General features: G+C 39.4%; 1 protein-coding gene across 1 annotated transcript in view; it reads left to right on the top strand.

The window, feature by feature from the left end:
* LOC122805932 (vomeronasal type-2 receptor 26-like) overlaps positions 1-27,604 on the top strand; it is a 225,905-nt gene that overhangs the window by 168,664 nt on the left and 29,637 nt on the right. Inside the window, exon 10 of the mRNA XM_044076175.1 lies at positions 13,919-14,042. Within this exon, the coding sequence (XP_043932110.1) occupies positions 13,919-14,042 (124 nt within the window). The remainder of the gene's footprint in view (positions 1-13,918; positions 14,043-27,604) is intronic.

The following is a 27,604-nucleotide window of genomic DNA, read 5'->3' as shown; positions in this document are numbered from 1 at the left end:
TTTTAGGGCCGAAAAGCATGATATGAGGTATAGCCTGGTAGTGCTGGGGTGCTCTCTGGAGCCTTGAACCAGGTTTCAGTCACTGCACAGATATCGATGTTCTCCATACTGAGGAGAGCTTCGAGTGCATGCATCTTGAGGTTAAGACTTCTGGCATTAAGCAGCATTACCCTTAGTTTCTTATTCCTTGTGCCGTCTATGGGGGTGGGTTTGACTTTTGAGCCTTGCCTAAAAAAGGCACTATGGGGGTGGCAAGAGCCTTTGCCAATATACGAAAGCCCAGTGGTGACAGGTGCAAGCCATCCCTAGCAAAGCAACGTGGCTTGTCGAGCATGTCATCCCAGGCTGACTGACAGACACTGGATCCCCTTTGAATGACACCAAAATTTTAGCCAATTGTTAAAATCGATCATTTCGTCTTTGTACTGTGGCATCATTCTAGGTGAGGGTAAGATGCTGCTCAAGGTCAGGGTCATACCAGCCTGGGATACATGATCAGAGAGCTCCTCTATGTCTCTTTTCATGTAGTCCAGGGAGGTACGTCTCAGGTCATTCAAAACAGCATGTACAATGACTGACTCATATTTGTATTTGCTTTGGAGTGACCTGAGTGCTTGCGTTATGTGGCGGATCCTAGCACTTGACAAGCAGCTCACCGTGACCTTCTCTTTATTCAGCCTGGTGAGCAGGACGTCAGTGTGTCTGACAATAGAGTCACCTATTACAAGAGTGTCAGGTGTGTTATTCAGCCTTAAAGACTGTGGCTGCTTGGCACACTGACTTTGTGGGCTATGTGTTGTGTGTGTTTTGTTTTGAGGTAGCGTTTGCTTGGATGTCTGCTTTGGAGGTCTCTGTTGCTTAGGTAGATTTTTATTTAGAGCCTCCGAGTATGTTTCTGTGTATTTATGTGTTTGGTTCGCTGATGTGGTGGGACTATGTGATACTGGAATAGTGTTGTGTGTGGTTACCTTCTCCTCCTGACTGGTTACACAAGTTTTGAGATGAGAGAGCTCAGCCTCCAGTTTGGCTAAATAGTTGCATCTCTCACACATATTTGAACCTGTTTGGAGGAGGAGAGGATTGTCCGTGTACATGAGACAGTTGTAGCATTGCCTCAAAATTCCCAAATTCACCAGCTGGACTGGAGAGGAAACCATTGACTGACCTTTGGACATGCCAGAGTAATATAGGGAAATTGAATTTAAGATGGACCAGTAGAGGACAGGGTAATCGTAGAGAGTATAAGAGTAAGTAGTTCTTATGGTTTAATAGTGCTAACTTGTAGGATTACTTAATTGGACAAGTGAATGGCCTTAGAATGAGAATATGGTGTTTAAAATGAGAGATAGAGCAGTTCTAAGGGAAAAAGTGAAGAGCAGACTTTGTGGAGCCAGGAATAGTTTAAACCCAATTAGTGCCGCTGTTGCGCTATGCACAAAACGCAAAACCGCAAAAAGAGGGTTTTAAGAGAGGAAGATGAAGGAGTTTGGAATTGACCCAAAATGGCCAATAAAACTACATTTTCAAGTCAGTAACCACTCCCACAGGGGCAGGCAGGCTGCTCAATGCTTTTCACTGCCACTAATCAAAAGACAGACTTCCCTTTAGCCCAAGCAAAAAATGGCCTTCAAGAAACTTACAAACAGTTCAAGAACAGCAAGCCTGTAACTGAACTTTTTTAAATCTCAGAAAAGTGGGAAAAAAGCAAGTTTTTTTCAGAGATAGCAGAGGTTCACAAGTATCAACAAGTTATAACAGTGCAGTAAATGACCCCACACAAGAGTGCTAGGCAAAAGACAGATAAAATGCAAGTTTTGAGAAAAAAAACGATTTTAAAAATAAGTGCAAACAGGAAATTCAGTAAACAGCTCTATGTTGTGCTCTAAATACAGTTACTAATGCAGAAATCAAGTTTAACAAGCCAGTAATTTGCTCAAAATAGGCGGCTATGCAGAAAAACTTAGCAAATAAACAAAGGAAAAATACTTAAAATCTCAAAAGTTATTCCTTTCTTCTCTCAGCATTTTCTCCTCTTGGTGGGTGCTTCACCAACAGCCAACAAGCCTGAAAAGATGCCAAAACCACGAGGCAACCAGATTTTAAGAGAGGAAGATGAAGGAGTTTGGAATTGACCCAAAATTACCAATAAAACTACAGTTTCAAGTCAGTAACCACTCCCACAGGGGCAGGCAGGCTGCTCAATGTTTTTCACTGCCACTGATCAACAGAGAGACTTCCCTTTAGCCCAAGCAAAAAATGGCCACCAAGAAACTTACAAACAATTCAAGAACAGCAAGCCTGTAACTGAACTTTTTTAAATCTCAGAAAAATGGGACAAAAGCAAGATTTGTTTTGTTTTTTTGTTTTTTTCAGAGATAGCAGAGGTTCACAAGTATCAACAAGTTATAACAGTGCAGTAAATGACCTCACACAAGAGTGTTAGGCAAAAGAGATAAAATGCAAGTTTTGAGAAAAAATGATTTTAAAAATAAGTGCAAAGAGGAAATTCAGTAAACAGCTCTAGGTTGTGCTCTAAATACAATTACTAATGCAGAAGTCAAGTTTAACAAGCCAGAAAATGCTCAAAATAGGCAGCTATGCAGAAAACCTTAGCAAATAAACAGAGGAAAAATACTTAAAATCTCAAAAGTGGCTCCTTTCTTCTCTCAGCATTTTCTCCTCTTTGTGGGTGCTTCACCAACAGCCAACAAGACGGAAAAGATGCCAAAACCACGAGGCAACCATGTTTTAAGAGAGGAAGATGAAGGAGTTTGGATTTGACCCAAAATGGCCAATAAAACTATAGTTTCCAGTCAGTAATCACTCTCACAGGGGAAGGCAGGCTGCTCAATGTTTTTCACTGCCACTGATCAACAGAGAGACTTCCCTTTAGCCAAGCAAAACATGGCCTCCAAGAAAGTTACAAACAGTTCAAGAACAGCAAGCCTGTAACTGAACTTTTTCAAATTTCAGAAAAGTGGGAAAAATGCTAGATTTTTTTTGTTTTTTTGTTTTTTTCAGAAATAGCAGAGGTTCACAAGTATCAACAAGTTATAACAGTGCAATAAATGACCCCACACAAGAGTGCTAGGCCAAAGAGAGATAAAATGCAAGTTTTGAGAAAAAAACGATTTAAAAATAAGTGTAAACAGGAAATTCAGTAAACAGCTCTAGGTTGTGCTCTAAATACAGTTACTAATGCAGAAATCAAGTTTAACAAGCCAGAAAATGCTCAAAATAGGTGGCTATGCAGAAAAACTTAGCAAATAAACAGAGGAAAAATACTTAAAATCTCAAAAGTGGCTCCTTTCTTCTCTCAGCGTTTTCTCCTCTTGGTGGGTGCTTCACCAACAGCCAACAAGCCTGAAAAGATGCCAAAACCATGAGGCAACCAGGTTTTAAGAGAGGAAGATGAAGGAGTTTGGAATTGACCGAAAATGGCCAATAAAACACCAGTTTCAAGTCAGTAACCACTCCCACAGGGGCAGGCAGGCTGCTCAATGTTTTTCACTGCCACTGATCAACATAGAGACTTCCCTTTAGCCCAAGCAAAAAATGGCCTCCAAGAAATTTACAAACAGTTCAAGAACAGCAAGCCTGTAACTGAACTTTTTAAAATCTCAGAAAAGTGGGAAAAAAGCAAGATTTTTTTTGGTGTTTTTGTTTTTTCAGAGATAGCAGAGGTTCACAAGTATCAACAAGTTATAACAGTGAAGTAAATGACCCCACACAAGAGTGCTAGGCCAAAGACAGATAAAATGCAAGTTTTGAGAAAAAAACGATTTTAAAAATAAGTGTAAACAGGAAATTCAGTAAGCAGCTCTAGGTTGTGCTCTAAATAGAGTTACTAATGCAGAAATCAAGTTTAACTATCCAGAAAATGCTCAAAATAGGCGGATATGCAGAAAAACTTAGCAAATAAATAGAGGAAAAATACTTAAAATCTCAAAAGTGGCTCCTTTCTTCTCTCAGCATTTTCTCCTCTTGATGGGTGCTTCACCAACAGCCAACAAGCCTGAAAAGATGCCAAAACCATGAGGCAACCAGGTTTTAAGAGAGGAAGATGAAGGAGTTTGGAATTGACCCAAAATGGCCAATAAAACTACAGTTTCAAGTCAGTAACCACTCCCACAGGGGCAGGCAGGCTGCTCAATGTTTTCACTGCCACTGATCAACAGAGAGACTTCCCTTTAGCCCAAACAAAAAATGGCCTCCAAGAAACTTACAAACAGTTCAAGAACAGCAAGCCTGTAACTGAACTTTTTTAAATCTCAGAAAAGTGGGGAAAAAAGCAAGATTTTTTTTGTTTTTTTTTTTTACAGAGATAGCAGAGGTTCACAAGTATCAACAAGTTATAACAGTGCAGTAAATGACCCCACACAAGAGTGCTAGGCCAAAGACAGATAAAATGCAAGTTTTGAGAAAAAACGATTTTAAAAATAAGTGCAAACAGGAAATTCAGTAAACAGCTCTAGGTTGTGCTCTAAATACAGTTACTAATGCAGAAATCAAGTTTAACAAGCCAGAAAATGCTCAAAATAGGCAGCTATGCAGAAAAACTTAGCAAATAAACAGAGGAAAAATACTTAAAATCTCAAAAGTGGCTCCTTTCTTCTCTCAGCATTTTCTCCTCTTGGTGGGTGCTTCACCAACAGCCAACAAGCCTGAAAAGACACCAAAACCATGAGGCAACCAGGTTTTAAGAGAGGAAGATGAAGTAGTTTGGAATTGACCCAAAATGGCCAATAAAACTACAGTTTCAAGTCAGTAACCACTCCCACAGGGGCAGGCAGGCTGCTCAATGTTTTTCACTGCCACTGATCAACAGAGAGACTTCCCTTTAGCCCAAGCAAAAATGGCCTCCAAGAAACTTACAAACAGTTCAAGAACAGCAAGCCTGTAACTGAACTTTTTTAAATCTCAGAAAAGTGGGAAAAAAGCAAGATTTTTTTTTTTGTTTTTTCAGAGATAGCAGAGGTTCACAAGTATCAACAAGTTATAACAGTGCAGTAAATGACCCCACACAAGAGTGCTAGGCCAAAGACAGATAAAATGCAAGTTTTGAGAAAAAAACGATTTTAAAAATAAGTGCAAACAGGAAATTCAGTAAACAGCTCTAGGTTGTGCTCTAAATACAGTTACTAATGCAGAAATCAAGTTTAACAAGCCAGAAAATGCTCAAAATAGGTGGCTATGCAGAAAAACTTAGCAAATAAACAGAGGAAAAATACTTAAAATCTCAAAAGTGGCTCCTTTCTTCTCTCAGCATTTTCTCCTCTTGGTGGGTGCTTCACCAACAGCCAACAAGCCTGAAAAGACACCAAAACCACGAGGCAACCAGGTTTTAAGAGAGGAAGATGAAGGAGTTTGGAATTGACCCAAAATGGCCAATAAAACTACAGTTTCAAGTCAGTAACCACTCCCACAGGGGCAGGCAGGCTGCTCAATGTTTTTCACTGCCACTGATCAACAGAGAGACTTCCCTTTAGCCCAAGCCAAAAATGGCCTCACAGAAACTTACAAACAGTTCAAGAACAGCAAGCCTGTAACTGAACTTTTTTAAATCTCAGAAAAGTGGGAAAAAAGCAAGATTTTTTTTTTTTTTTTTTTCAGAGATAGCAGAGGTTCACAAGTATCAACAAGTTATAACAGTGCAGTAAATGACCCCACACAAGAGTGCTAGGCCAAAGACAGATAAAATGCAAGTTTTGAGAAAAAACGATTTTAAAAATAAGTGCAAACAGGAAATTCAGTAAACAACTCTAGGTTGTGCTCTAAATACAGTTACTAATGCAGAAATCAAGTTTAACAAGCCAGAAAATGCTCAAAATAGGCGGCTATGCAGAAAAACTTAGCAAATAAACAGAGGAAAAATACTTAAAATCTCAAAAGTGGCTCCTTTCTTCTCTCAGCATTTTCTCCTCTTGGTGGGTGCTTCACCAACAGCCAACAAGCCTGAAAAGATGCCAAAACCATGAGGCAACCAGGTTTTAAGAGAGGAAGATGAAGGAGTTTGGAATTGACCCAAAATGGCCAATAAAACTACAGTTTCAAGTCAGTAATCACTCCCACAGGGGCAGGCAGGCTGCTCAATGTTTTTCACTGCCACTGATCAACAGAGAGACTTCCCTTTAGCCCAAGCAAAAATGGCCTCCAAGAAACTTACAAACAGTTCAAGAACAGCAAGCCTGTAACTGAACTTTTTTAAATCTCAGAAAAGTGGAAAAAAGCAAGATTTTTTGTTTTTGTTTTTTCAGAGATAGCAGAGGTTCACAAGTATCAACAAGTTATAACAGTGCAGTAAATGACCCCACACAAGAGTGCTAGGCCAAAGACAGATAAAATGCAAGTTTTGAGAAAAAACGATTTTAAAAATAAGTGCAAACAGGAAATTCAGTAAACAGCTCTAGGTTGTGCTCTAAATACAGTTACTAATGCAGAAATCAAGTTTAACAAGCCAGAAAATGCTCAAAATAGGCAGCTATGCAGAAAAACTTAGCAAATAAACAGAGGAAAAATACTTAAAATCTCAAAAGTGGCTCCTTTCTTCTCTCAGCATTTTCTCCTCTTGGTGGGTGCTTCACCAACAGCCAACAAGCCTGAAAAGATGTCAAAACCACGAGGCAACCAGGTTTTAAGAGAGGAAGATGAAGGAGTTTGGAATTGACCCAAAATGGCCAATAAAACTACAGTTTCAAGTCAGTAACCACTCCCACAGGGGCAGGCAGGCTGCTCAATGTTTTTCACTGCCACTGATCAACAGAGAGACTTCCCTTTAGCCCAAGCAAAAAATGGCCTCCCAGAAACTTACAAACAGTTCAAGAACAGCAAGCCTGTAACTGAACTTTTTTAAATCTCAGAAAAGTGGGAAAAAAGCAAGATTTTTTTTTTTTTTTTTTTCAGAGATAGCAGAGGTTCACAAGTATCAACAAGTTATAACAGTGCAGTAAATTACCCCACACAAGAGTGCTAGGCCAAAGACAGATAAAATGCAAGTTTTGAGAAAAAACGATTTTAAAAATAAGTGCAAACAGGAAATTCAGTAAACAGCTCTAGGTTGTGCTCTAAATACAGTTACTAATGCAGAAATCAAGTTTAACAAGCCAGAAAATGCTCAAAATAGGCGGCTATGCAGAAAACCTTAGCAAATAAACAGAGGAAAAATACTTAAAATCTCAAAAGTGGCTCCTTTCTTCTCTCAGCATTTTCTCCTCTTAGTGGGTGCTTCACCAACAGCCAATAAGCCTGAAAAGATGCCAAAACCATGAGGCAGCCAGGTTTTAAGAGAGGAAGATGAAGGAGTTTGGAATTGACCCAAAATGGCCAATAAAACTACAGTTTACAGTTAGTAATCACTCCTACAGGGGCAGGCAGGCTGCTCAATGTTTTTCACTGCCACTGATCAAAAGAGAGACTTCCCTTTAGCCCACGCAAAAATGGCCTCCAAGAAAGTTACAAACAGTTTAAGATCAGCAAGGCTGTAACTGAACTTTTTTAAATCTCAGAAAAGTGGGAAAAAAGCAAGATTTTTTTTGTTTTTTTTTTGTTTTTTTCAGAAATAGCAGAGGTTCACAAGTATCAACAAGTTATAACATTGCAGTAAATGACCCCACACAAGAGTGCTAGGCCAAAGACAGATAAAATGCAAGTTTTGAGAAAAAAAACGATTTTAAAAATAAGTGTAAATATGAAATTCAGTAAACAGCTCTAGGTTGTGTTCTAAATACAGTTACTAATGTAGAAATCAAGTTTAACAAGCCAGAAATTGCTCAAAATAGGCGGCTATGCAGAAAAACATAGCAAATAAACAGAGGAAAAATACTTAAAATCTCAAAAGTGGCTCCTTTCTTCTCTCAGCGTTTTCTCCTCTTGATGGGTGCTTCACCAACAGCCAACAAGCTTGAAAAGACACCAAAACCACGAGGCAACCAGGTTTTAAGAGAGGAAGATGACGGAGTTTGGAATTGACCCAAAATGGCCAATAAAACTACAGTTTCAAGTCAGTAACCACTCCCACAGGGGCAGGCAGGCTGCTCATTGTTTTTCACTGCCACTGATCAACAGAGAGACTTCCCTTTAGCCCAAGCAAAAAATGGCCTCCCAGAAACTTACAAACAGCTCAAGAACAGCAAGCCTGTAACTGAACTTTTGTAAATCTCAGAAAAGTGGGAAAAAAAGCAAGATTTATTTTGTTTTTTTTTTATTCAGAGATAGCAGAGGTTCACACGTATCAACATGTTATAACAGTGCAGTAAATGACCTCACACAAGAGTGCTAGGCAAAAGACAAATAAAATGCACATTTTGAGAAAAAATTATTTTAAAAATAAGTGCAAACAGGAAATTCAGTAAACGCTCTAGGTTGTGCTCTAAATACAGTTACTAATGCAGAAATCAAGTTTAACAAGCCAGAAAATGCTCAAAATAGGTGGCTATGCAGAAAACCTTAGCAAATAAACAGAGGAAAAATACTTAAAATCTCAAAAGTGTCTCCTTTCTTCTCTTAGCGTTTTCTCCTCTTTGTGGGTGCTTCACCTACAGCCAACAAGCCTGAAAAGATGCCAAAACCATGAGGCAACCATGTTTTAAGAGAGGAAGATGAAGGAGTTTGGATTTGACCCAAAATGGCCAATAAAACTACAGTTTCCAGTCAGTAATCACTCCTACAGGGGCAGGCAGGCTGCTCAATGTTTTTCACTGCCACTGATCAACAGAGAGACTTCCCTTTAGCCCAAGCAAAACATGGCCTCCAAGAAAGTTACAAACAGTTCAAGAACAGCAAGCCTGTAACTGAACTTTTTCAAATCTCAGAAAAGTGGGAAAAATGCAAGATTTTTTTGTTTTTTTCAGAAATAGCAGAGGTTCACAAGTATCAACAAGTTATAACAGTGCAGTAAATGACCCCACACAAGAGTGCTAGGCCAAAGACAGATAAAATGCAAGTTTTGAGAAAAAAATGATTTTAAAAATAAGTGTAAACAGGAAATTCAGTAAACAGCTCTAGGTTGTGTTCTAAATACAGTTACTAATGTAGAAATCAAGTTTAACAAGCCAGAAAATGCTCAAAATAGGTGGCTATGCAGAAAACCTTAGCAAATAAACAGAGGAAAAATACTTAAAATCTCAAAAGTGGCTCCTTACTTCTCTCAGCGTTTTCTCCTCTTGATGGGTGCTTCACCAACAGCCAACAAGCCTGAAAAGATGCCAAAACCACGAGGCAACCAGGTTTTAAGAGAGGAAGATGAAGGAGTTTGGAATTGACCCAAAATGGCCAATAAAACTACAGTTTCAAGTCAGTAACCACTCCCACCGGGGCAGGCAGGCTGCTCAATGTTTTTCACTGCCACTGATCAACAGAGAGACTTCCCTTTAGCCCAAGCAAAAAATGGCCTCCCAGAAACTTACAAACAGTTCAAGAACAGCAAGCCTGTAACTGAACTTTTGTAAATCTCAGAAAAGTGGGAAAAAAGCAAGATTTATTTTGTTTTTTTCAGAGATAGCAGAGGTTCACAAGTATCAACAAGTTATAACAGTGCAGTAAATGACCCCACACAAGAGTGCTAGGCAAAAGACAGATAAAATGCAAGTTTTGAGAAAAAAAACGATTTTAAAAATAAGTGCAAACAGGAAATTCAGTAAAACAACTCTAGGTTGTGCTCTAAATACAGTTAATAATGCAGAAATCAAGTTTAACAAGCCAGAAAATGCTCAAAATAGGCAGCTATGCAGAAAACCTTAGCAAATAAACAGAGGAAAAATACTTAAAATCTCAAAAGTGGCTCCTTTCTTCTCTCAGCATTTTCTCCTCTTGGTGGGTGCTTCACCAACAGCCAACAAGCCTGAAAAGATGTCAAAACCATGAGGCAACCAGGTTTTCAGAGAGGAAGATGAAGGAGTTTGGAATTGACCCAAAATGGCCAATAAAACTACAGTTTCAAGTCAGTAACCACTCCCACAGGAGCAGGCAGGCTGCTCAATGTTTTTCACTTCCACTGATCAACAGAGAGACTTCCCTTTAGCCCAAGCAAAAAATGGCCTCCCAGAAACTTACAAACAGTTCAAGAACAGCAAGCCTGTAACTGAACTTTTGTAAATCTCAGAAAAGTGGGAAAAAAGCAAGATTTATTTAGTTTTTTTTGTTTTTTTCAGAGATAGCAGAGGTTCACAAGTATCAACAAGTTATAACAGTGCAGTAAATGACCCCACACAAGAGTGCTAGGCCAAAGACAGATAAAATGCAAGTTTTGAGAAAAAAACTATTTTAAAAATAAGTGTAAACAGGAAAATCAGTAAACAGCTCTAGGTTGTGTTCTAAATACAGTTACTAATGTGGAAATCAAGTTTAACAAGGCAGAAAATGCTCAAAATAGGCGGCTATGCAGAAAACGTTAGCAAATAAGCAGAGTAAATATACTTAAAATCTCAAAAGTGGCTCCTTTCGTCTCTCAGCGTTTTCTCCTCTTGGTGGGTGCTTCACCAACAGCCAACAAGCACACAGCCAACACTAGCATATAAACTAATATATAACACAGATAAGTGCCCTTCTCTCCATTCTGTTCTACAATTCTACACCCCCACCAGAAACATTCGAGCCACTAAAAAACTCCTCCTAAAAGTTTCCAAACCTAATATAAGGGCTGGACAAAGCCTGTACTCACACTCCATATCTAAACTATGGAACACCCTACTTCCCTGTATCACACAGCTGGATTCCTTAAAAAACGTTAAACTCACATTCAAAAATGATTTCCTTAACAAACCAATATGTCCTGATTACAAAACCACAGACCACCTTAAGCATTGTCTAACATATAGAAGTTGTACGTCTCTCATCAATGTCAATAAAATCTTTCCCTGTGAATATGATCTTATTCTATATTTTGTCTCTCGTAATCTTATTATCTAGTCATAATGGGTCATTGTGTTGACATGCATCATAATTTGTGTCTAACAAGACGGTACAAATATGAACCCTATCTAGGCTACATAAATCTCTGCACTCTATGTTACTAATATGTAGAAAATCATATATGACTTAGAATGGAATAATAACTTTACACCTGATGAATTTTACTCTTTGATAATTTGTATGAAAACTTTGGATGTTGGTGTATCATGTTTTTTTTGTCAGTGTTAGCTATGCTGATATGAATGTAAGTAATGTAAGTAGACCCATACACACACACACACACACACACACACACACACACACACACACACACACACACACACACACACACACACGTACACACACACACACACACACACACACACACACACACACACCCGCACACCCGCACACCCACACACACACACACACACACACACACACACACACACACACACACACACACACACACACACACACACACACACACACACACACACACACACACACACACACACACACACACACGCATATACAGACACACGCACACGTAGACACACATATGCACACATGCACAGGCACACACAGACACACACAGACACACACATGCACAAACACACACACACACACACAGACACACAGACGCACACACAGACGCACACACGCACACACAGATTACATACACGCACACACAGACACACAGACACACACACACACGTGCACACACACACACACACACACACACGTACACACACACACACACACACACACACACACACACACACACACACACACACACACACACACACACACACACACACACACACACACAAATACACAACATCATCATCATCATACAGAGCTTGCATCCTGGAAAAAGATGATTTTCGATAACTTTGCAATCTTGTCTGTCAACTGCTGTCAAGGGATACCCTCAGATTCTGTGTGTCTCATGATATACCACCATATGCATGTGCACAGACACAGAGACCCACACACATACACAGACCCCCACACACACAGACACACACTCCCACATTCACACACAGACACACTACCACCACCATCATGCAGAACTTACATCCTGAAATAAAGATGAGTTCAGTTGTCAGACAAGACTTCAAAATTAACAAAAATCAACTGATACCCTCAGACACTGTGTGCCTTAAGACATACAACTTACTTTTCCAAATCAGTGAACATTTCCTTCGGTATTGTATATTCTTTTAGCTTAAATAACACAATTATTTTAAGTTACTTAGTTTCACACACCATCATTTTAATTTTATTAATCAACTTTTATTTGCTTTATCATTTTGTAGCTAAGAGTATGAAAATGGTTTGATCCACAAACCCTTTTCAGCCATGACCCATCTCAAAGTCACAAAAATAAGCAAAACACATATGTGGAAATTTTAGTTTATCAAAATCAACTGTAATGGTGCTGGTGGTGGAAAGGGAAGAAAACAGACCTATCTAGATAAAACCCATAAAGACACTGTTAAAACATGAAAAATCCAACACAGACAGAACAGAAACTGGAAATGAGTCCCCAACACTGGAGCTGAAGCCACTCTGAACTAGGTTAATAATTTGGTAAGTGTTTGAATGAACTGATAAAATGTGGAATGTTTTAGCCACAAAAATTGCAACAAAGGTAAGGGTAAATGAGGCACATATATTGGGTGGTCTAGATTAGTCAAATCAGCATGTTTTTGGTGAGTGGAGGGGCAATGGAGTAAATACAAATGGAAGCAGCATGGGATTTTATTCCTGTTCCAAAGTTATCTCCAGCATTGTTTTGCAATAGTTGTTTGAAAATGAGCCGGAGATTAACAGTCACTCTTACTTAACATAACATGACATGTTAAGGAATTAACATGCTATTACTGTATCATATTGACCTATGAAGTGGAACTCCCTTGCTAGGCATTAGATTTGGCTTATTCTCTCCACCAAACAGCATTCAGCATCATGGTCTAGAAGTTTCTAGTGTCAGGGAAGGATGTACAGCTATGCTAAAACATGCTGTTATGTGTATGACACATTGACAGCATAATCCCCACTGACAAATAAACCACCATCTGTGCTGAGAATGGTCTTAATACATTAGTTGGGTGCCTGTAAATGAAAGTCTTAGAGCATCATTCACATGGCAACCAGCATGTTTGTAGCTCAAGTGAGGCACCATATCCTCACTATCCTCTGCCCTCAAAGTGTCAGAAGAACCATAACAGGGATGACTAACACACATTATAGAGACCATCTCTATGAAAATTCATCCTCAAACTCATAAAGCAGTGATGGATCATGACTTTGAGAGGTCAACTACTCACCTTCAAGAGCTTCGTACTGCCTGCAGTTCATGGGGATAAAGTGGACTGAGAGAGATTGTGAGAACACATCAGCAGCAAAATAGTCTAGACTCTCACTTTTAACATTTTTGCAAACAAGCTGATTTTGTATGTCCTTTTTTAATACTTACATTTATTTGAATGCATGATATAACTGTTATTTTCATAGTCATTTGACTGTAGTTATTTAATATTAGGTATATATTTTGGTTTAATTCTGATGAAGTTCTAATAGATTGTCATATACAAAAGCAGCTGGTGTTATATTTAATAAATGTTCATGCTCAGTATTTCTATAGTGGAGTTTTTTTCATTTTATTTTATTTTTTTAAGTTACAATGTGATATGCTACCACAGCTATTCTTTACATGTTAAAAATCAAGTCAAATATATATCAAATAAATTATTCATAGCTAGCACACATACAATTGCACTGATAAATAATGAGATGCAGCAAAAGACTTAAGTTGTATGAACACATATAATTTTATTTAACTCAGAAAAGGTTTACATTTACATCATTGCATACATCAATTATTTTATCTCTGTTCTAGTTCAGGTGTTATGAAAAGGTTGCAAATTAAAAATGAGGCAAAAATGAAGATGCTGTATGAAGCCTTTTAGTCTTGATAGTGTGTTACATTTAATCCAAAGCCATATTTGTATTCACTTTACAGACTCCTCAGTCAGACTGTAGTAATAGATGTCCACCAGGGTACCGTAAAGCTCCAGTTCAAGGAATGCCTGTCTGCTGTTATGACTGTGTACCATGTTCTGAAGGAGAGATTGCCAATGAAACTGGTAAGCATATTACAATGTATCAGCAGAACATATAATTAGAGCATATGTGAAAAAAGTCCCTCTGTATTCCAGTTCGGGGTAATCAGACAATGTCTTTTATTCGGGTGTTGATTAAAGTAAAGGTCGCTTTGAAGCTCATTAGAAATTGCTTGCAGTAAATTCATTTCACATTCCAATTAATATTGTATGAGAACAGCCATGCTGATTTTTTGTTTCACTTACACTTATTATTTGGCATCTGCAATACTGATTTTTTTTCCTGTTTTATAAAATTCAGTAGCAAAGTGTTAGTACTTCCATTTCCCACAAGGTTGGGAGAGATTCATCTGAATGCAGTGCTTTTAGAACAGCTCATTGTTTACAGGATTTCTCTTTTTAATAATAATAAAAGTCACATTTAATTAAGACTATTTTTTATGTAAGCCTTGTATTCAGTCATGAATTCTGATACAAGAAGTGGATTTTCTTTCTTGTAACTGTAATGCTAAACCTTGTATTCACTTATGCTTTCTGATACGAGAAATTAATTTGATTTTTTGTAACCGTAATAATAATAAGAATAATGATAATAACAATACTTTACATTTTACTTATTTAATTAATTAATTTAGAGAACTAACTTTACTGAATTTTAAATTCACTAGTAAAAATGAGTACTCCAATTGATTTATGTGTATTTCAGAAGCTAGACCTTAGAGTAAGACTATCCAGTGTGATGACCAAGCAGTAAGCATTCTGGGGACTCTTCAGGAACAAGCAGCTGAACAAGTTGAATAACTCACCAATACATAACCTAGTAAACACACACACACACACACACACACACACACACACACACACACACACACACACACACACACACACACACACCTCTGTACTCTTTGCATTGAGCATTCTTTTTTGTAGCATCAGTTCATATCTGATGTAGTTTAATGTCACTCTTAGGGTTTGCTAGTTTCACAGTTTAGTTCCATTCTAGTTGCTTAGTTAGATTATAATCTATTTTGCCATTAATGCCATTTTCCATTTGATGACTTGTGCTCACATATTTATTGTTTTATTCAGCTTTTGCTCCTATTGAAATAAACTTTGCTTCCAAGGAATAGATTTAGGTAGGCAATGCTGTTTCTTGGGAATTGTGTATATATTTTCTGGGTGCAGCATATAATATTATTTATTTACTTGAATCAAACACTTAAGTTTTATGTCTCTTCTCACCCTGTATGAAAGATGGAAATTTGAGTGGAAATTTAACTGTAATGGTGCTAACATCTTGGTGTATGCTCAAAACGAGTGCAAAATTCAAAAGGTTAAGCTAGGAAAGTGAATAAACTTTGCAGGAGCTCCTAATTTAGGGATAATTAGCATATTATAACCTCCAAAACATGGTTCTAGCAGGGGAAGACAGAACTGTGATTTTATGCAAAGAGAGGGTGTCTTTACAGACTTTTGCTGACGTACAATCTGGGCAAGTTTTTATCATACCAAAGGGCAGTTATACATTTTGAAAGATGTATATAATTAGGGAAGAAGATAAGACTAAGGTATCTCCACTGCTTATTAAACAAGCATATCCATTATTAAGGCTTATCCATTATTAAGGCTTATGTTCCCCTGTTTCCTAGCAAGGAGTCTCTATTGCCTGTATGCATTCTTCATGGACAGGACATCCTCTCCACTGAGCTTTCCAAATTTTGTTGCCTATTCTTAAACCTCCTATTGTTGACTCTTTTCTTTAAGAAGACTTTGCATATGAAAAGTTACCCCTCTCATCTAAATAACCCCTGATTCCATGATTATATTGTTGCCCAAACCAAAAAGGCTCCACTTAATGTTGGTAATTATGAAATAATTTCCCCTGACTAATTCTGAAATAAAGCTTAATGTAATGAAATGTGTCCTATTAATTCCCTTGTTGTACCATGTTAAGCCATTTGACCTTCTAACCTGACAGCCATGATCTCATTTAAATGTGAGTAGGCCTGTAGGCCTGTGACTGAGAATGTCATTGCTTCATCTTGGCCCCTAGACACAATTACAGCATTTTGTAATAACCAAAGTGCCACAATGCTAACCATCTCTGAGGTCTCTGAACCTTTCTCTGTAAGGACAGTCATTAAGTAGGACTGGTCAGTGTCCACCTCCTTCTTCCTCTCATTATATATCCAAATCAGGAGAGAGGCTTGCACAGGTGACAGGTGCTAGAAAAAGAAGGTACTCATGTTCATGCGTGACTTCAATTTTTTTTTTTTTATAATTAGCATGTACAGAGGTTATCCTATCGGTCCTGGCACTGTGTCAGCTTTGCTAAACCATACAGACTATGTGATAAATGTAGACAAAACTGATGTACTTTCCAGCTAATGATGACAGAACAGCTCAGTACAGCTGCATTTCAGGGTCAAAATACTTCAAAAATACATTAGCGTTTGATTACTTATTTCATGATGCAACTTGCTCAACCCTTCAGGGAGGCAACATTCCTTCATTCATGTACAACACTGAAACAAGTTAAAGATGCCTCTGCTGGGCAGAATCAATGTCCTAAAGGTGCTGTTTATCCCTATTGTAACATTTCTGGTAAGACATATTCCCCTTAAGTAAGTAAAAATGGCAAGCATAAGACATGTATAAAATCCTGCACATAATCTACAGGTAGCTAAATATATCACGTTCATAGTCTTACAGCTAGCATATGTATGGAAATAATACACTCTATTAGTAATGGGGTATATTTAGCTACCTGCAGCTTATGTGCAGGATTTTATGTAGGGAAGACAAATTGTAGGTTAAAAAGTAAAATATTAAACCATTTGTTTGCAATAAGGTTACATAATGAGCATAATGCTTTATATCAACACATTCATCGGTTTTCAGGACATGATTTTAGGTTTTCAGTAATACAGAGCATACACAAGAGTTTCTTTTGGTGGGGGGGGGGGGGTCTGGCGAATGAAACAGAGTATCAGGAAGCAAGGTGAAATATAGAGTTAACAGCACATAGATTCCCAGGATTGAATGATGTCATTCCCCTTAAGTCAGTCCTAAAGAAAAGGCGGATACATTACTGATTTTAATTGGTTCTTATTTACTATTTAAACTGCTAGATTTTTTAGTTAATTGTCTGAATAAGGGCATTAGCCTGGAAGTGTGTACACATCATTGTTGCTGCTTGGATTTTATGTAGTTTTATGCTGTTTAAGTGATCAAACCTTGGACTTTATTTCGTGGTGGGTGTTGCCACTGTTCAATTTGCTTTTTGTCAGCAGCATTACCTTTGGTACGGTTATTCTCTATCTCTGGTTTGAACATCAGATAAATGAAGAAGGAACAAAGAAATTACCTATATGAATATTTACATACAGTTATTATACTCATCAAATGGTGAATGTAATTAAGGGACTCTGGCATATACTGCTAATTGATGTGACATTGACATATATGTTGTCAGCTATAGAAGAGGTCATAGCATAGCAGATAAATCAGTGCACAGTAATTTTGGTCAGGTTAGTAGGATGGTAGGTCATAAAATAGTTAAAATGGTTATATGTTTACTGTGTGTGTAACTGACAAAATAAGAAGAGACCAGTGCTAGTTTACCACATGGGATTTAGCCATTTCTTTTAAAGCACTGTGAAACTCAATGATTGCAGTGTGTCTCTGCTCTTACACGGTAGAGTGAAAACTACAGCAGCTGTGAGACTATGGGTTGATTTTGAAATGAAGAAAACACCTAGTTGATTTACTTCTGTGAAAGAAATGTGTGCTTTTCCTTCCATTTGATGTGTACGTTGGATGGAACAATTGAATTGGATGTTATATTCTGCTTATGAAGCTGCAAGTTCAAGTTATAAGGCCAACCACATCCTTATTTGGTTAAATGGTGAATAGCAGTTGTAAACCTAAGATGGAGTGGTACACAGATGTTGTTGAAGACAAATTTATCCCCTTTTTAATAGGCACACACGGTGGTCAGTGCCACCAAAATACAGAAAAGACAAGCCTTTCATTCCAGGATGTAGGCTGATTGCAAGTCATGAGTGTTACAGACAATATGCACCAAAGCTATTAGTTTAGAGGATCAGATGATTTAAGCAAATATGAGATATAATGGTGTAAGCACATCTCCAAAAGTGGAAAATTTAAAAGATGATATAGAATATTGGCAAGCAAATTATATGCACATTGAAAGAAATTGGAAAAGGTGGTGGTGATAGTGTCAGAGCGGTTCTCTTAAACCATTAGTGAATATTTCTTTATTTTATTTATTTATTTTACATTTGTTTACTGGGAAAGTCCAACTGGAACAAGGTCCATTTGCAGTGGAGGCCCGGGAAGAAAAGCTCAATAACATAACAGTACAAATACAACAAATGACAAAAAAATTTCTGTACAGAGGCATATATACAATCAGAGCTCCATGTCTTTATATGACAACACATACCCTGGGATTCATGAAACTCAGCGCAAGGCCGGCGTTAGGCTTGCACTGACCATGCAGCATGAAGATGGCGCAGTAGAGCCAAATGCATATTAATGAAGGCGCGCTGCTGCCACAGCTACGTGCATAGGAAAGGAGCGTGAGTGCATAGGGCATGTCGAAGTGCCGCATGGAGGCATGGAAATGTCAGCTGTCGATGTGCAACCTAAAATGCTTGCATATAACAATTTGCAAGCAATAGTAATCACATCTGTCAGTGTCCGTGGATACTGAAACGTATGCAAAGCATGCAAGACAGTTCCTGCGAACAAAAAATGAAGAAGCAAACCCAAATGCACGGTAGGGAATAACGGGTCCCTATCCCACGAACAAATGACATTGAAAACCGTGTGCCCATAGTCCAACGCAGTGTAGATAGTTATACCAAGTGGAAGTGAAATGCATCATATGTTAGTACGCCACCAACAGGTATGTCCAGCCCAATGGCCAGGGTCACCAGCTGACCCATATTGTGAGGGAGGGTACACAGCTGGGCAGATGTGTCCATAACAAAAAACACGATAAATGTACATATCTAGCAACTGTGTGACCGAGTTATATCCCACAACGCATGTGATAGTCACATACAATAGGTATGTCCATATTTCACATACCAAATGTGACAGGAAATAGAATAAGCATGTAAACGAAACAGAAGGAGCATATAAGCTGCTACAACAATAAGGCAATATGTAGGCTGAAAGGAACAGTATTATGCATACCGTTGACTGTGGGTACATGTTGTCCAGAATATATCCCATCCTGGACATAGGAAAAGGTGGCATCCTACCAATGATTAGAACAGTCGACCACAATCCATACATCAGCGGTCCAAGCCGAACTTGTCAGGATGTGTCCCAGTTGAATGGGTGTTACCCGGGTATACCAACCATGTCATGAAAGTTAAGTATGGGCATATACCTATGTGCGTGAGGTACAGCATGTGGAAAGTCAAACATGGCAGGGTAGTCCACACAACCATACAGGTACCTGACATATGTAGGGTATGCAAAGTGTTACCTTGACCATGTCATGGGCCATCAACCAAAGCAGTGATGGATGGAGTGTCAGGAATATGTGTGTGTGTGGGGGGTGAGTAATGGTATAATTCACCAAGGCAACACTGTGTCATATGCAAAATAGGTGAACCGGAGGTGTATGAGGGAGCACCGGGTGAAGCAGAAAGAAACACAAAAACATGTATACACATCTGCAATACAACCAGACAGGCCATACTGTAGAACACAATCCCACAAACATATGAATATTAAAATGTGCGATACAAATGTATAGACATGTCACCAGCAAATACCCACAGATTGGTCCTGATGGAACTGACCATATCAAATGCAACACATCTGGATGCATAATGGACTACCCAACATCCCCTCCACAGCACACACCCCGCTCCAATACGTGAACGTCCACCAAATCCAACCATACTTGGCCTACTGGTTTGGTGCAGCCACATCTACACATAGTGACCACTATGCATATGTAGTAGGTAGTGTCACCCTAGGCAGTTTCAGGATTGCAAACTATGTATCCCTTGCATGTAAAACTCCCAGCACATTTTCATAATGCCAGAAGAATGTTCGGTATTTGTCTTGTTTTGGTCTTGTTCAATTTTTGGGATATCCCTCATGGGATAAGTAACCTGTGTAAACATTAGAATGGGTATGAAGACACAAAGTCCAGTCCTGTAGATATCTGGACACAAGTTGGAATGTGCAGTAGTGGTGCATGAGACTGTCCAGCCCTAGATGCTACCCAGGATCAAACACCTGCCCATGACGCATGTGTCCCGACATGAATAATCGAGAGAATATATTGCACACATTCGCATAGTGGCATATGGTATAAGGGTGATGAAGGCACTGATGTAAACAGGATACCCCGATCCACTGTGTGAGGGACAATTAATGTGTGTAGGTGTGACCTGACCAACAATGATACAATGCCAAATGTCCTGTGATTGTAGGAAATAACTGTGTACCATACTGCATGTAACAGTTGCCTAAAGCGGTCACGTCAAGTTAGAATAAATGAAATTCATAGAAGAAATAGGCAAACAACAAAAGTGCCAAAGGTATAAGGCTCACAGCTAGGAAACAAATGAATGTTCTAAACCTGCACTGACCGTGGCTATGTATTGGCCCAAACAATCTGGTGTCCGCAGTAGGGTTACCATGTGTTCTGCTTTGCGAGGGACAGTCCCTCTTTGGACAGTTGTGTCCTGACAAAATACATTACAAATGGCAGATGTCCTGGGATTGTAGGACATAATTATGTCCCATATGTTATGTAATAGTTGCAGAAAATAATTATTTCAATATGTAAAATACCTAAATGTTACAAGAAACAGAATAAGCAACTAAACCGCTACAACAATAGGCTTTTATGTAGGCAAATAAGTAAAGTTCTGTCCTTTGTACTGATCGAGGGTATGTGTCAGCTTGTAAAATCTGATGTGTGTTCCGAAAATGTCCCAACTTGGCCATTTGAAAAGGTGGCAACCCTAGTCCCCAGAATACATCCCAACCTGTACATATGACAATGTCAACGCTACCAATGGTCAGAGCATTCGCACAATAACTGGCCAGCCTCTTAACTACTCACAAAGCCAGTGACCTTTGGGGGAAAGGTGTTCAATGAGAATGACTACTTACAACAATGAAGAGAAATAGATGCATTTAACTGCAGAAATTAATAGTATTACGAATCTGTCAACACGTTCTAAGTTAATAGTACTAATATGGTAGAAGTGTCTGTGATTGTCCCTGAGTTGTCATAGCCTTGTCCCTATCACTGTAGAAACGAGTCCCCGAGTATCACAGAGGTCCGTACAGATAAGTACACCAACCAACTGTCACATCTGTTGACAGGACTATGGCATACCTGTAGTGAATTTTTCACAGATATCCAGAATAATATTCATTGTATGAATGAAATAGTCAAACGGGAAGGGAAACACGTGGAAACCACCCCCCAACCTGCATTATGTAGTGGAACCACTCCCTGCCCTAAATTATGTAGCGCCAACCCAATAATGTGGTCAGAGGTGCCCAAACACCTGCGTCTGTAAACACAGGTAGAATGTTAAAATCTGGACTAACTCTGTCCATGTGCTACATCTGATCTTACAGCACCAGGGCAGCTCTAGTCACTAGTAGACCGAGCCTAAACCCAGACCAGCACATGAACACTCTGACAATCAAACACCCATATGTATGAGGACTATAAGCGTAGGAGTTCTGAATATCCTTGGAGTGAGTAGACTTGCAGCACGGGTCCAGAGCAGTAGGAAACAGGGAATGTCCTAACTGTAGTACTGCGGTTTTCCCAGCAAGAGAATGGATGCCTGCTGTGTAAGGGAAGTGGGGAGGCATATCTCAGAGTAGCTATGAACCATGGGTATACATATAAATGAGCCATAACACCAATAGTGTAGTGGTTACAGCATCCGCCCAACGTAAAGGCATTCCCGGTTCAAGTACGACTATAGCACATATTAATTGTGTAATGAATGCCTCTGTGCTATAAAGCCAACAGTTATACATGTAAAGGTGACCGCGTTCGCATGGGTTCATTAACAGGATTCCATCAAAGTGGTACTTTCATAAGGAATAAGGCACATGTAATCCCAAAGAAGTGCCTGTAAACATATGTAACTCAGAATAAGTAGATGCAAGTGCGCCTGCATGGGTGTATGCAGCTATTAGCATAGCAAATGTATGTTGTCTTGTACAGCTGTAACTTTTATATATATATAGATAGATGTGTGTATAGATAAATATCCACAGAAATATGTAATTATATATCTACATATTTATCTATATATAGACATATATATAAATATAGATATATATATATATATATATATATATATACACACACACACACACACACACACATATATATATATATATATATATATATATATATATATATATATATATATATATATATATATATATATATGTAGAGAGAGAGAGAGATATGTAAGGAATGCCAAAAGACGAAAGCAAACATAAGGGTTGTGAAGGGAATCCAGAGCAAGTAAGGAATTATGAAGTGCTCACAGCGTATGTCACATAAAGCTGCACAAGTGTGAGTAGAGCACCACTCTTCACACCAGAGGCAGGGTTATACCAGTGGCCATAACATCGTTGAAGTGCTACATCAACATTGTAAACAAACGGAATGTAGTACATGTTGCGACCACCTACACTTGTAACCCGCAAATCGTTCATAATCCATAACACCAGGAAAGGCACGTATGTGCAAATATGAATGGATGGTGAGCCTGTGAATACATGAGGTGGTACAAAATGTGTGTAGGGCCCCAACGCTCATGAGAGGGCAATGTGTAAAGGTGTGTCATGGCTGCAATATCAGGTGTATAATGGCTGTTATGCATGGAAACTCAACACGGGTGTGCAGGAGAAACTATGGCTATGCGATTATGGACACAGGAGTGCTAGAGTATGTTGTGCCGGGTGCAATGGAGCGGCCCATGGAGGTCAGCTAGTACATAGGTGTGATTCCCAGATAGAGCATCGTTTGTGTGGAGACATGAGTGAATGGGCATATTGTTGTCGGATGTTGTGTGTCAGGGCTGGCAGCCTGGCACGTAAAACCTATACGCCACCCATGAGCGGAACTGAGTTCTGCTGTGACAACCCCAAACCGGGAAAGGCAGAAAGACACAACTACATGAAGAGAACAATATGCTGATGTACAGTCACAGTAACAAACACACATCCTATCAACAGTAATATGAATGTGCACAGAAACAAACACAGTAGCTGGAATAATAGGCAGTGCATACAAGTAATAGGTCGAATGACACTGTATCACATCCCAATTAGCAGCGGCACCCCAGACATGAAAAACGTGTGACATCTGTCCGCTGTATAACGTGCAATATACTGAGCACAAGTTCACCGGAGTGAGGTGTCGGTGTCATAATGACTAAGGCAATAGTATGCTGTTGAAGCAGAGATAAAACCTAATACGCATGTGTAAGTGTCCATGTCCGGGAAATGTATAGGCTAACTGACACACAGATGTATATATAGATGAAAATGTATATATACATATATCTATATTAATTTACATACACATATATATTCATATGGATATATATATTTATATATCTATATATATATATATATATATATATATATATACACACACACAAGGATATACTACGAATATACATATATATATATATATATATATATAGATAGATAGATAGATAGATATATACACAAACAACAGGTAGTTATATATACACATACACACAAAACAAAATATATATGTCAGTGTAGATATACACATGTACATAAATAGGTTACCTTACAGCAATTAGGGGTAACATATTTACAGCCCGGGCATATGTGACTGGGGAAGCACTTTACATAATTGAATTACTGAAATCTCGAATGTCATATGGTCGTGACCATATGATCGATATTTCAGTAAATCGAATATGTAAAGTTTTAAAAAATAACACTTTACTTATCTTAAAACATTACATGCAAACAGAGGCAAGGCTTCTTGTACGCTCTGTGTGTATGTAATGTTTTTATCTTTTTTGCGGTGTTGACAGGAAGTGGGAAATCTCCCATTTTACGCTTCCGCATACAGTGCAATATGGGAGATTTCCCTTTTCCCTACTGCAGCGTGATCTTGGAGTTGGTATATTTAAGTAGGGGGTGTGTGGTGGGAATAGGGGGGGCAAAGCCCACCTGCAAAAGCGATGTTTGACTTTTTTTTTTTTTTTGGGTTTCATTTTAGAAGTTCGAGTTTCCAAAACTCAATCTTTTGGTCTCGACCATATGAAGTTCGAGATTTTGGGAATTCGAGCTTCTAAAGTGAATCCATGACTGGGAGGTCCAATAAATAAACGTTGTATCCCCCACATCACCCAGCTAGGCCAGACAGACATACAGACAGGCAATACAGATCAATACACTGCCGCTGTCCAAAACACCGGTAGGAAAGTACCAGTGGGAGAGTTTTTGCAAGGTCTACACTTTAAACATGGATAACGGTGTCCCTTGCGGGACCCCAAAAATTCAGGGTACGTGTGAATCTGCTGACATCAATATGAGCAGGATGTAGATGTACATAGAACAGTAGGTTGTGCAAGTGTGATAATACATGGGTTGACAAAACGTACGACATGTGTCCCGAGATGGGGAGAGTGGGCAATGTGTAGGGGTGTGCTTGCAGTAAGTATTTGTCATGACTGCTGTAGAGGGGTGCCAGGTAGGTGGACCATGGTTATGCATTAATGGGGTTAAGTGTGCAGGTGCTGGTTGGCAGAGATGTAGTAGGCCCGCCCAGTGGAAGTCATTAATATTCCTATGTGGGCATAGCATACGCCTACACCTCCCAAACCTGAAGAACACATCTACCGGATAGTCTGTAAACCATTGGGGGAATACATAGAGACCAAATCAGTGCTGTGTACTCGATTAGCATGGACGTCCATAGTTATGAATCAGAATGTAACAAAGTCCAACTAAACACTTCCAGAACTAGTGATATTAGGTGAACAGGTGGCGGAATACAGGTAATGACAGATGACAACATGTATGAGTCATAAACAGCATGTACCGTGACAAACATGAATGAATACATATGCTCTGTGACTGTGAATGTGTCTGGTGAATAGAACCAATTGTCTAAATGTGCCCCACAGGGTGTTATGCATTGTTCCTGATACAATGTTCATCCACACCCATTGGTATGTGAGTTCTGCTACTTATGGAAAGTGCATAATTTGCTGACCACCTTAGGTAGATGATAACATAATAGAAGAGGTTCAACACCCGTACACCTGCGAGGGACACACCTGTCTGGGCAGTTGTGTCCTGCAAAATGACAGTTATGGCACATGGCCTGTGAGTTCGGGAATGGAGGCTATATAGTGTGTGTAGTGGTGTCAGACATCAATTTGTTGTATCAGTAACAGCTACATGTAATAGGAAACAGTATTATCAATTATAATGCTACATGAATAACCTTAATGTATGCAAACTGTGGAAGTCATTCATTTACTATTGGCTGTGGGTATGTGTTGCCTTGGCACATGTGATAGCTCTACATATAGGGTCTATAGGGCCACCACCATTCTGAATGGCCAAAGTGGAACCTGCTCTGTAGAAATGTCAGATGTACCAGGGCAGAATATACCTACAGCCATGCATAGTACAGAAATATACATATCGGAACAAATCAAAGAGTAGTCTAGCAGCAGTAAAGTTGCTTATGCTGCTACATATGACATATCCAATGTGTCAGTTATACAAGACCTGTAACAAGCAACCAGTACAGACACGTACTACATGAGAATGTCCCCTAATCAGGACAGTTGCAATAGCTAAAGTATTGTCCATACCACTCAACTGTCCCTGAATGTCAGGTACGTCCCTGAGTTTGACTGAAAGTTTAACTCTGTCCCTCATAATCCCTCCTAAAATTACTGGCTGTTGAAGGAAAGGTGATGAATTACACTTACTGACTAATGACAATAAGTAAGGGTTATAAACAACTGTTACTTCAAAATATGTGTATTAAGTCATATGCTCTGATTCTGTCAATGTTTAAAGTTAATAGCACTACTTTTGTAAAAGTGTCCCTGATTTTTCTTGACCTGTCCCTGATTCTGTAGAAATGTTTCCCTGATTGGTGGAGAGTTCTGGTATTGTCACATGAGATAAGCGTGATGAGGAACTGTCCCATGCAAAGTGGGAAAGGTGTCACTCCTACAGTCTCCTGTCAAGTGTCCCGTGGACAATGTGCAGTAGGTATGCGATAGCATGACATGGCGGACAGCTGCATTAACAAACTCAAGTCACATGTCAGCATTGCAGAGTATCGGTTCCCATGTATCAGGCAGATGGGAACAGATCGTATGAGGAACACATATATAACCGTACAGTTGAACGCCTGCCATCGCAAAATGGTTACACATACCCGATACTGTAGTCATGTAGTCCAATGTAATACACATCACAAGGGATCGCACACACCCGGCATGAGTGACAAATGAAAGTGGAAATGTCGGTGAGTGAGCGGCTGTAAGCGTGTTTGTCTACCAGTATGCCAGTAGTGCACTGTCAAAGAAATGTGGAGTCTAAACGTGTATAAGGTGCTGTGACCAGAGGTCAGCAGTGCTTAACACTGTGCAAACCCATGCACAACTGCTCCCACCTGCTGGAATGTGCCTTACCCAGTCTGTATCCAAAGGCGTCGGCCTGTCCACAAAAAAGAACCGCCCTATACACCTGATGGTAGACGTACCTTGTGCACATAGCTCATGTGAATTAATAGACCATGGCATATGTACAGACAATAGACCACACACACCATACAGTGCAGACATCCAACAGTATAGCAATGTACTGTCAAATATGTCTGGACCACTGGTGTATGCATGCCTGGCCGTCCTGTGTTTCAATGTGTGAGCATGTCCAGTATGACTATTACGCATGTTGTCGACCGACATTACCATCATACCGTCATGTGTGTGAGCATGCCAAGTATGGTCAACTGTATTGCATGTGTCACATGTCCAGACAGTTAGTACTGTGTTGCTGACCCCTCCGTTCTACACAGACAGCTATCATGCTGTGTTTTCAGGGTAGCTAATGGTCATGTGGCATTGACAGTTGCTATATGTCTGCATAGCGTGGAGGGACATCCAACCACAACCACAGTCCTACACAGCACTGTGGGTGGCGCACATGACTCTCACATGTGTAGGTTTGATGGGGGTACAGCCAACAGTTGTACACATCTGCTGCTACTGTACTGGTATGCCGGGTACTCCATGTCAGTGTGTGGACCTACCTAAATTGCTGGTTAGAGGGATACCAGGGTATGTCAGTTCCCAGCTTTAATTACCAGCACAGTGGTGTTGGACGTCCTAGCTTATACAACCTACATCAAACTGCCTGGCCTGCTGTCTGTGTGTGTCTTAGGGGGTTGGGGTCATTCATTGGGCATATCCATAGACCATCATATATCATTTGTCTGTATTGGTCCGCATCTGTCCATGCCCCTGATG

Source organism: Protopterus annectens, chromosome 7.part0 (assembly GCF_019279795.1).
Source record: "Protopterus annectens isolate FY-2018-M chromosome 7.part0, PAN1.0, whole genome shotgun sequence".
Classification (NCBI taxonomy): domain Eukaryota; kingdom Metazoa; phylum Chordata; order Ceratodontiformes; family Protopteridae; genus Protopterus; species Protopterus annectens.
This window is presented reverse-complemented; position numbering and strand designations above follow the sequence as displayed.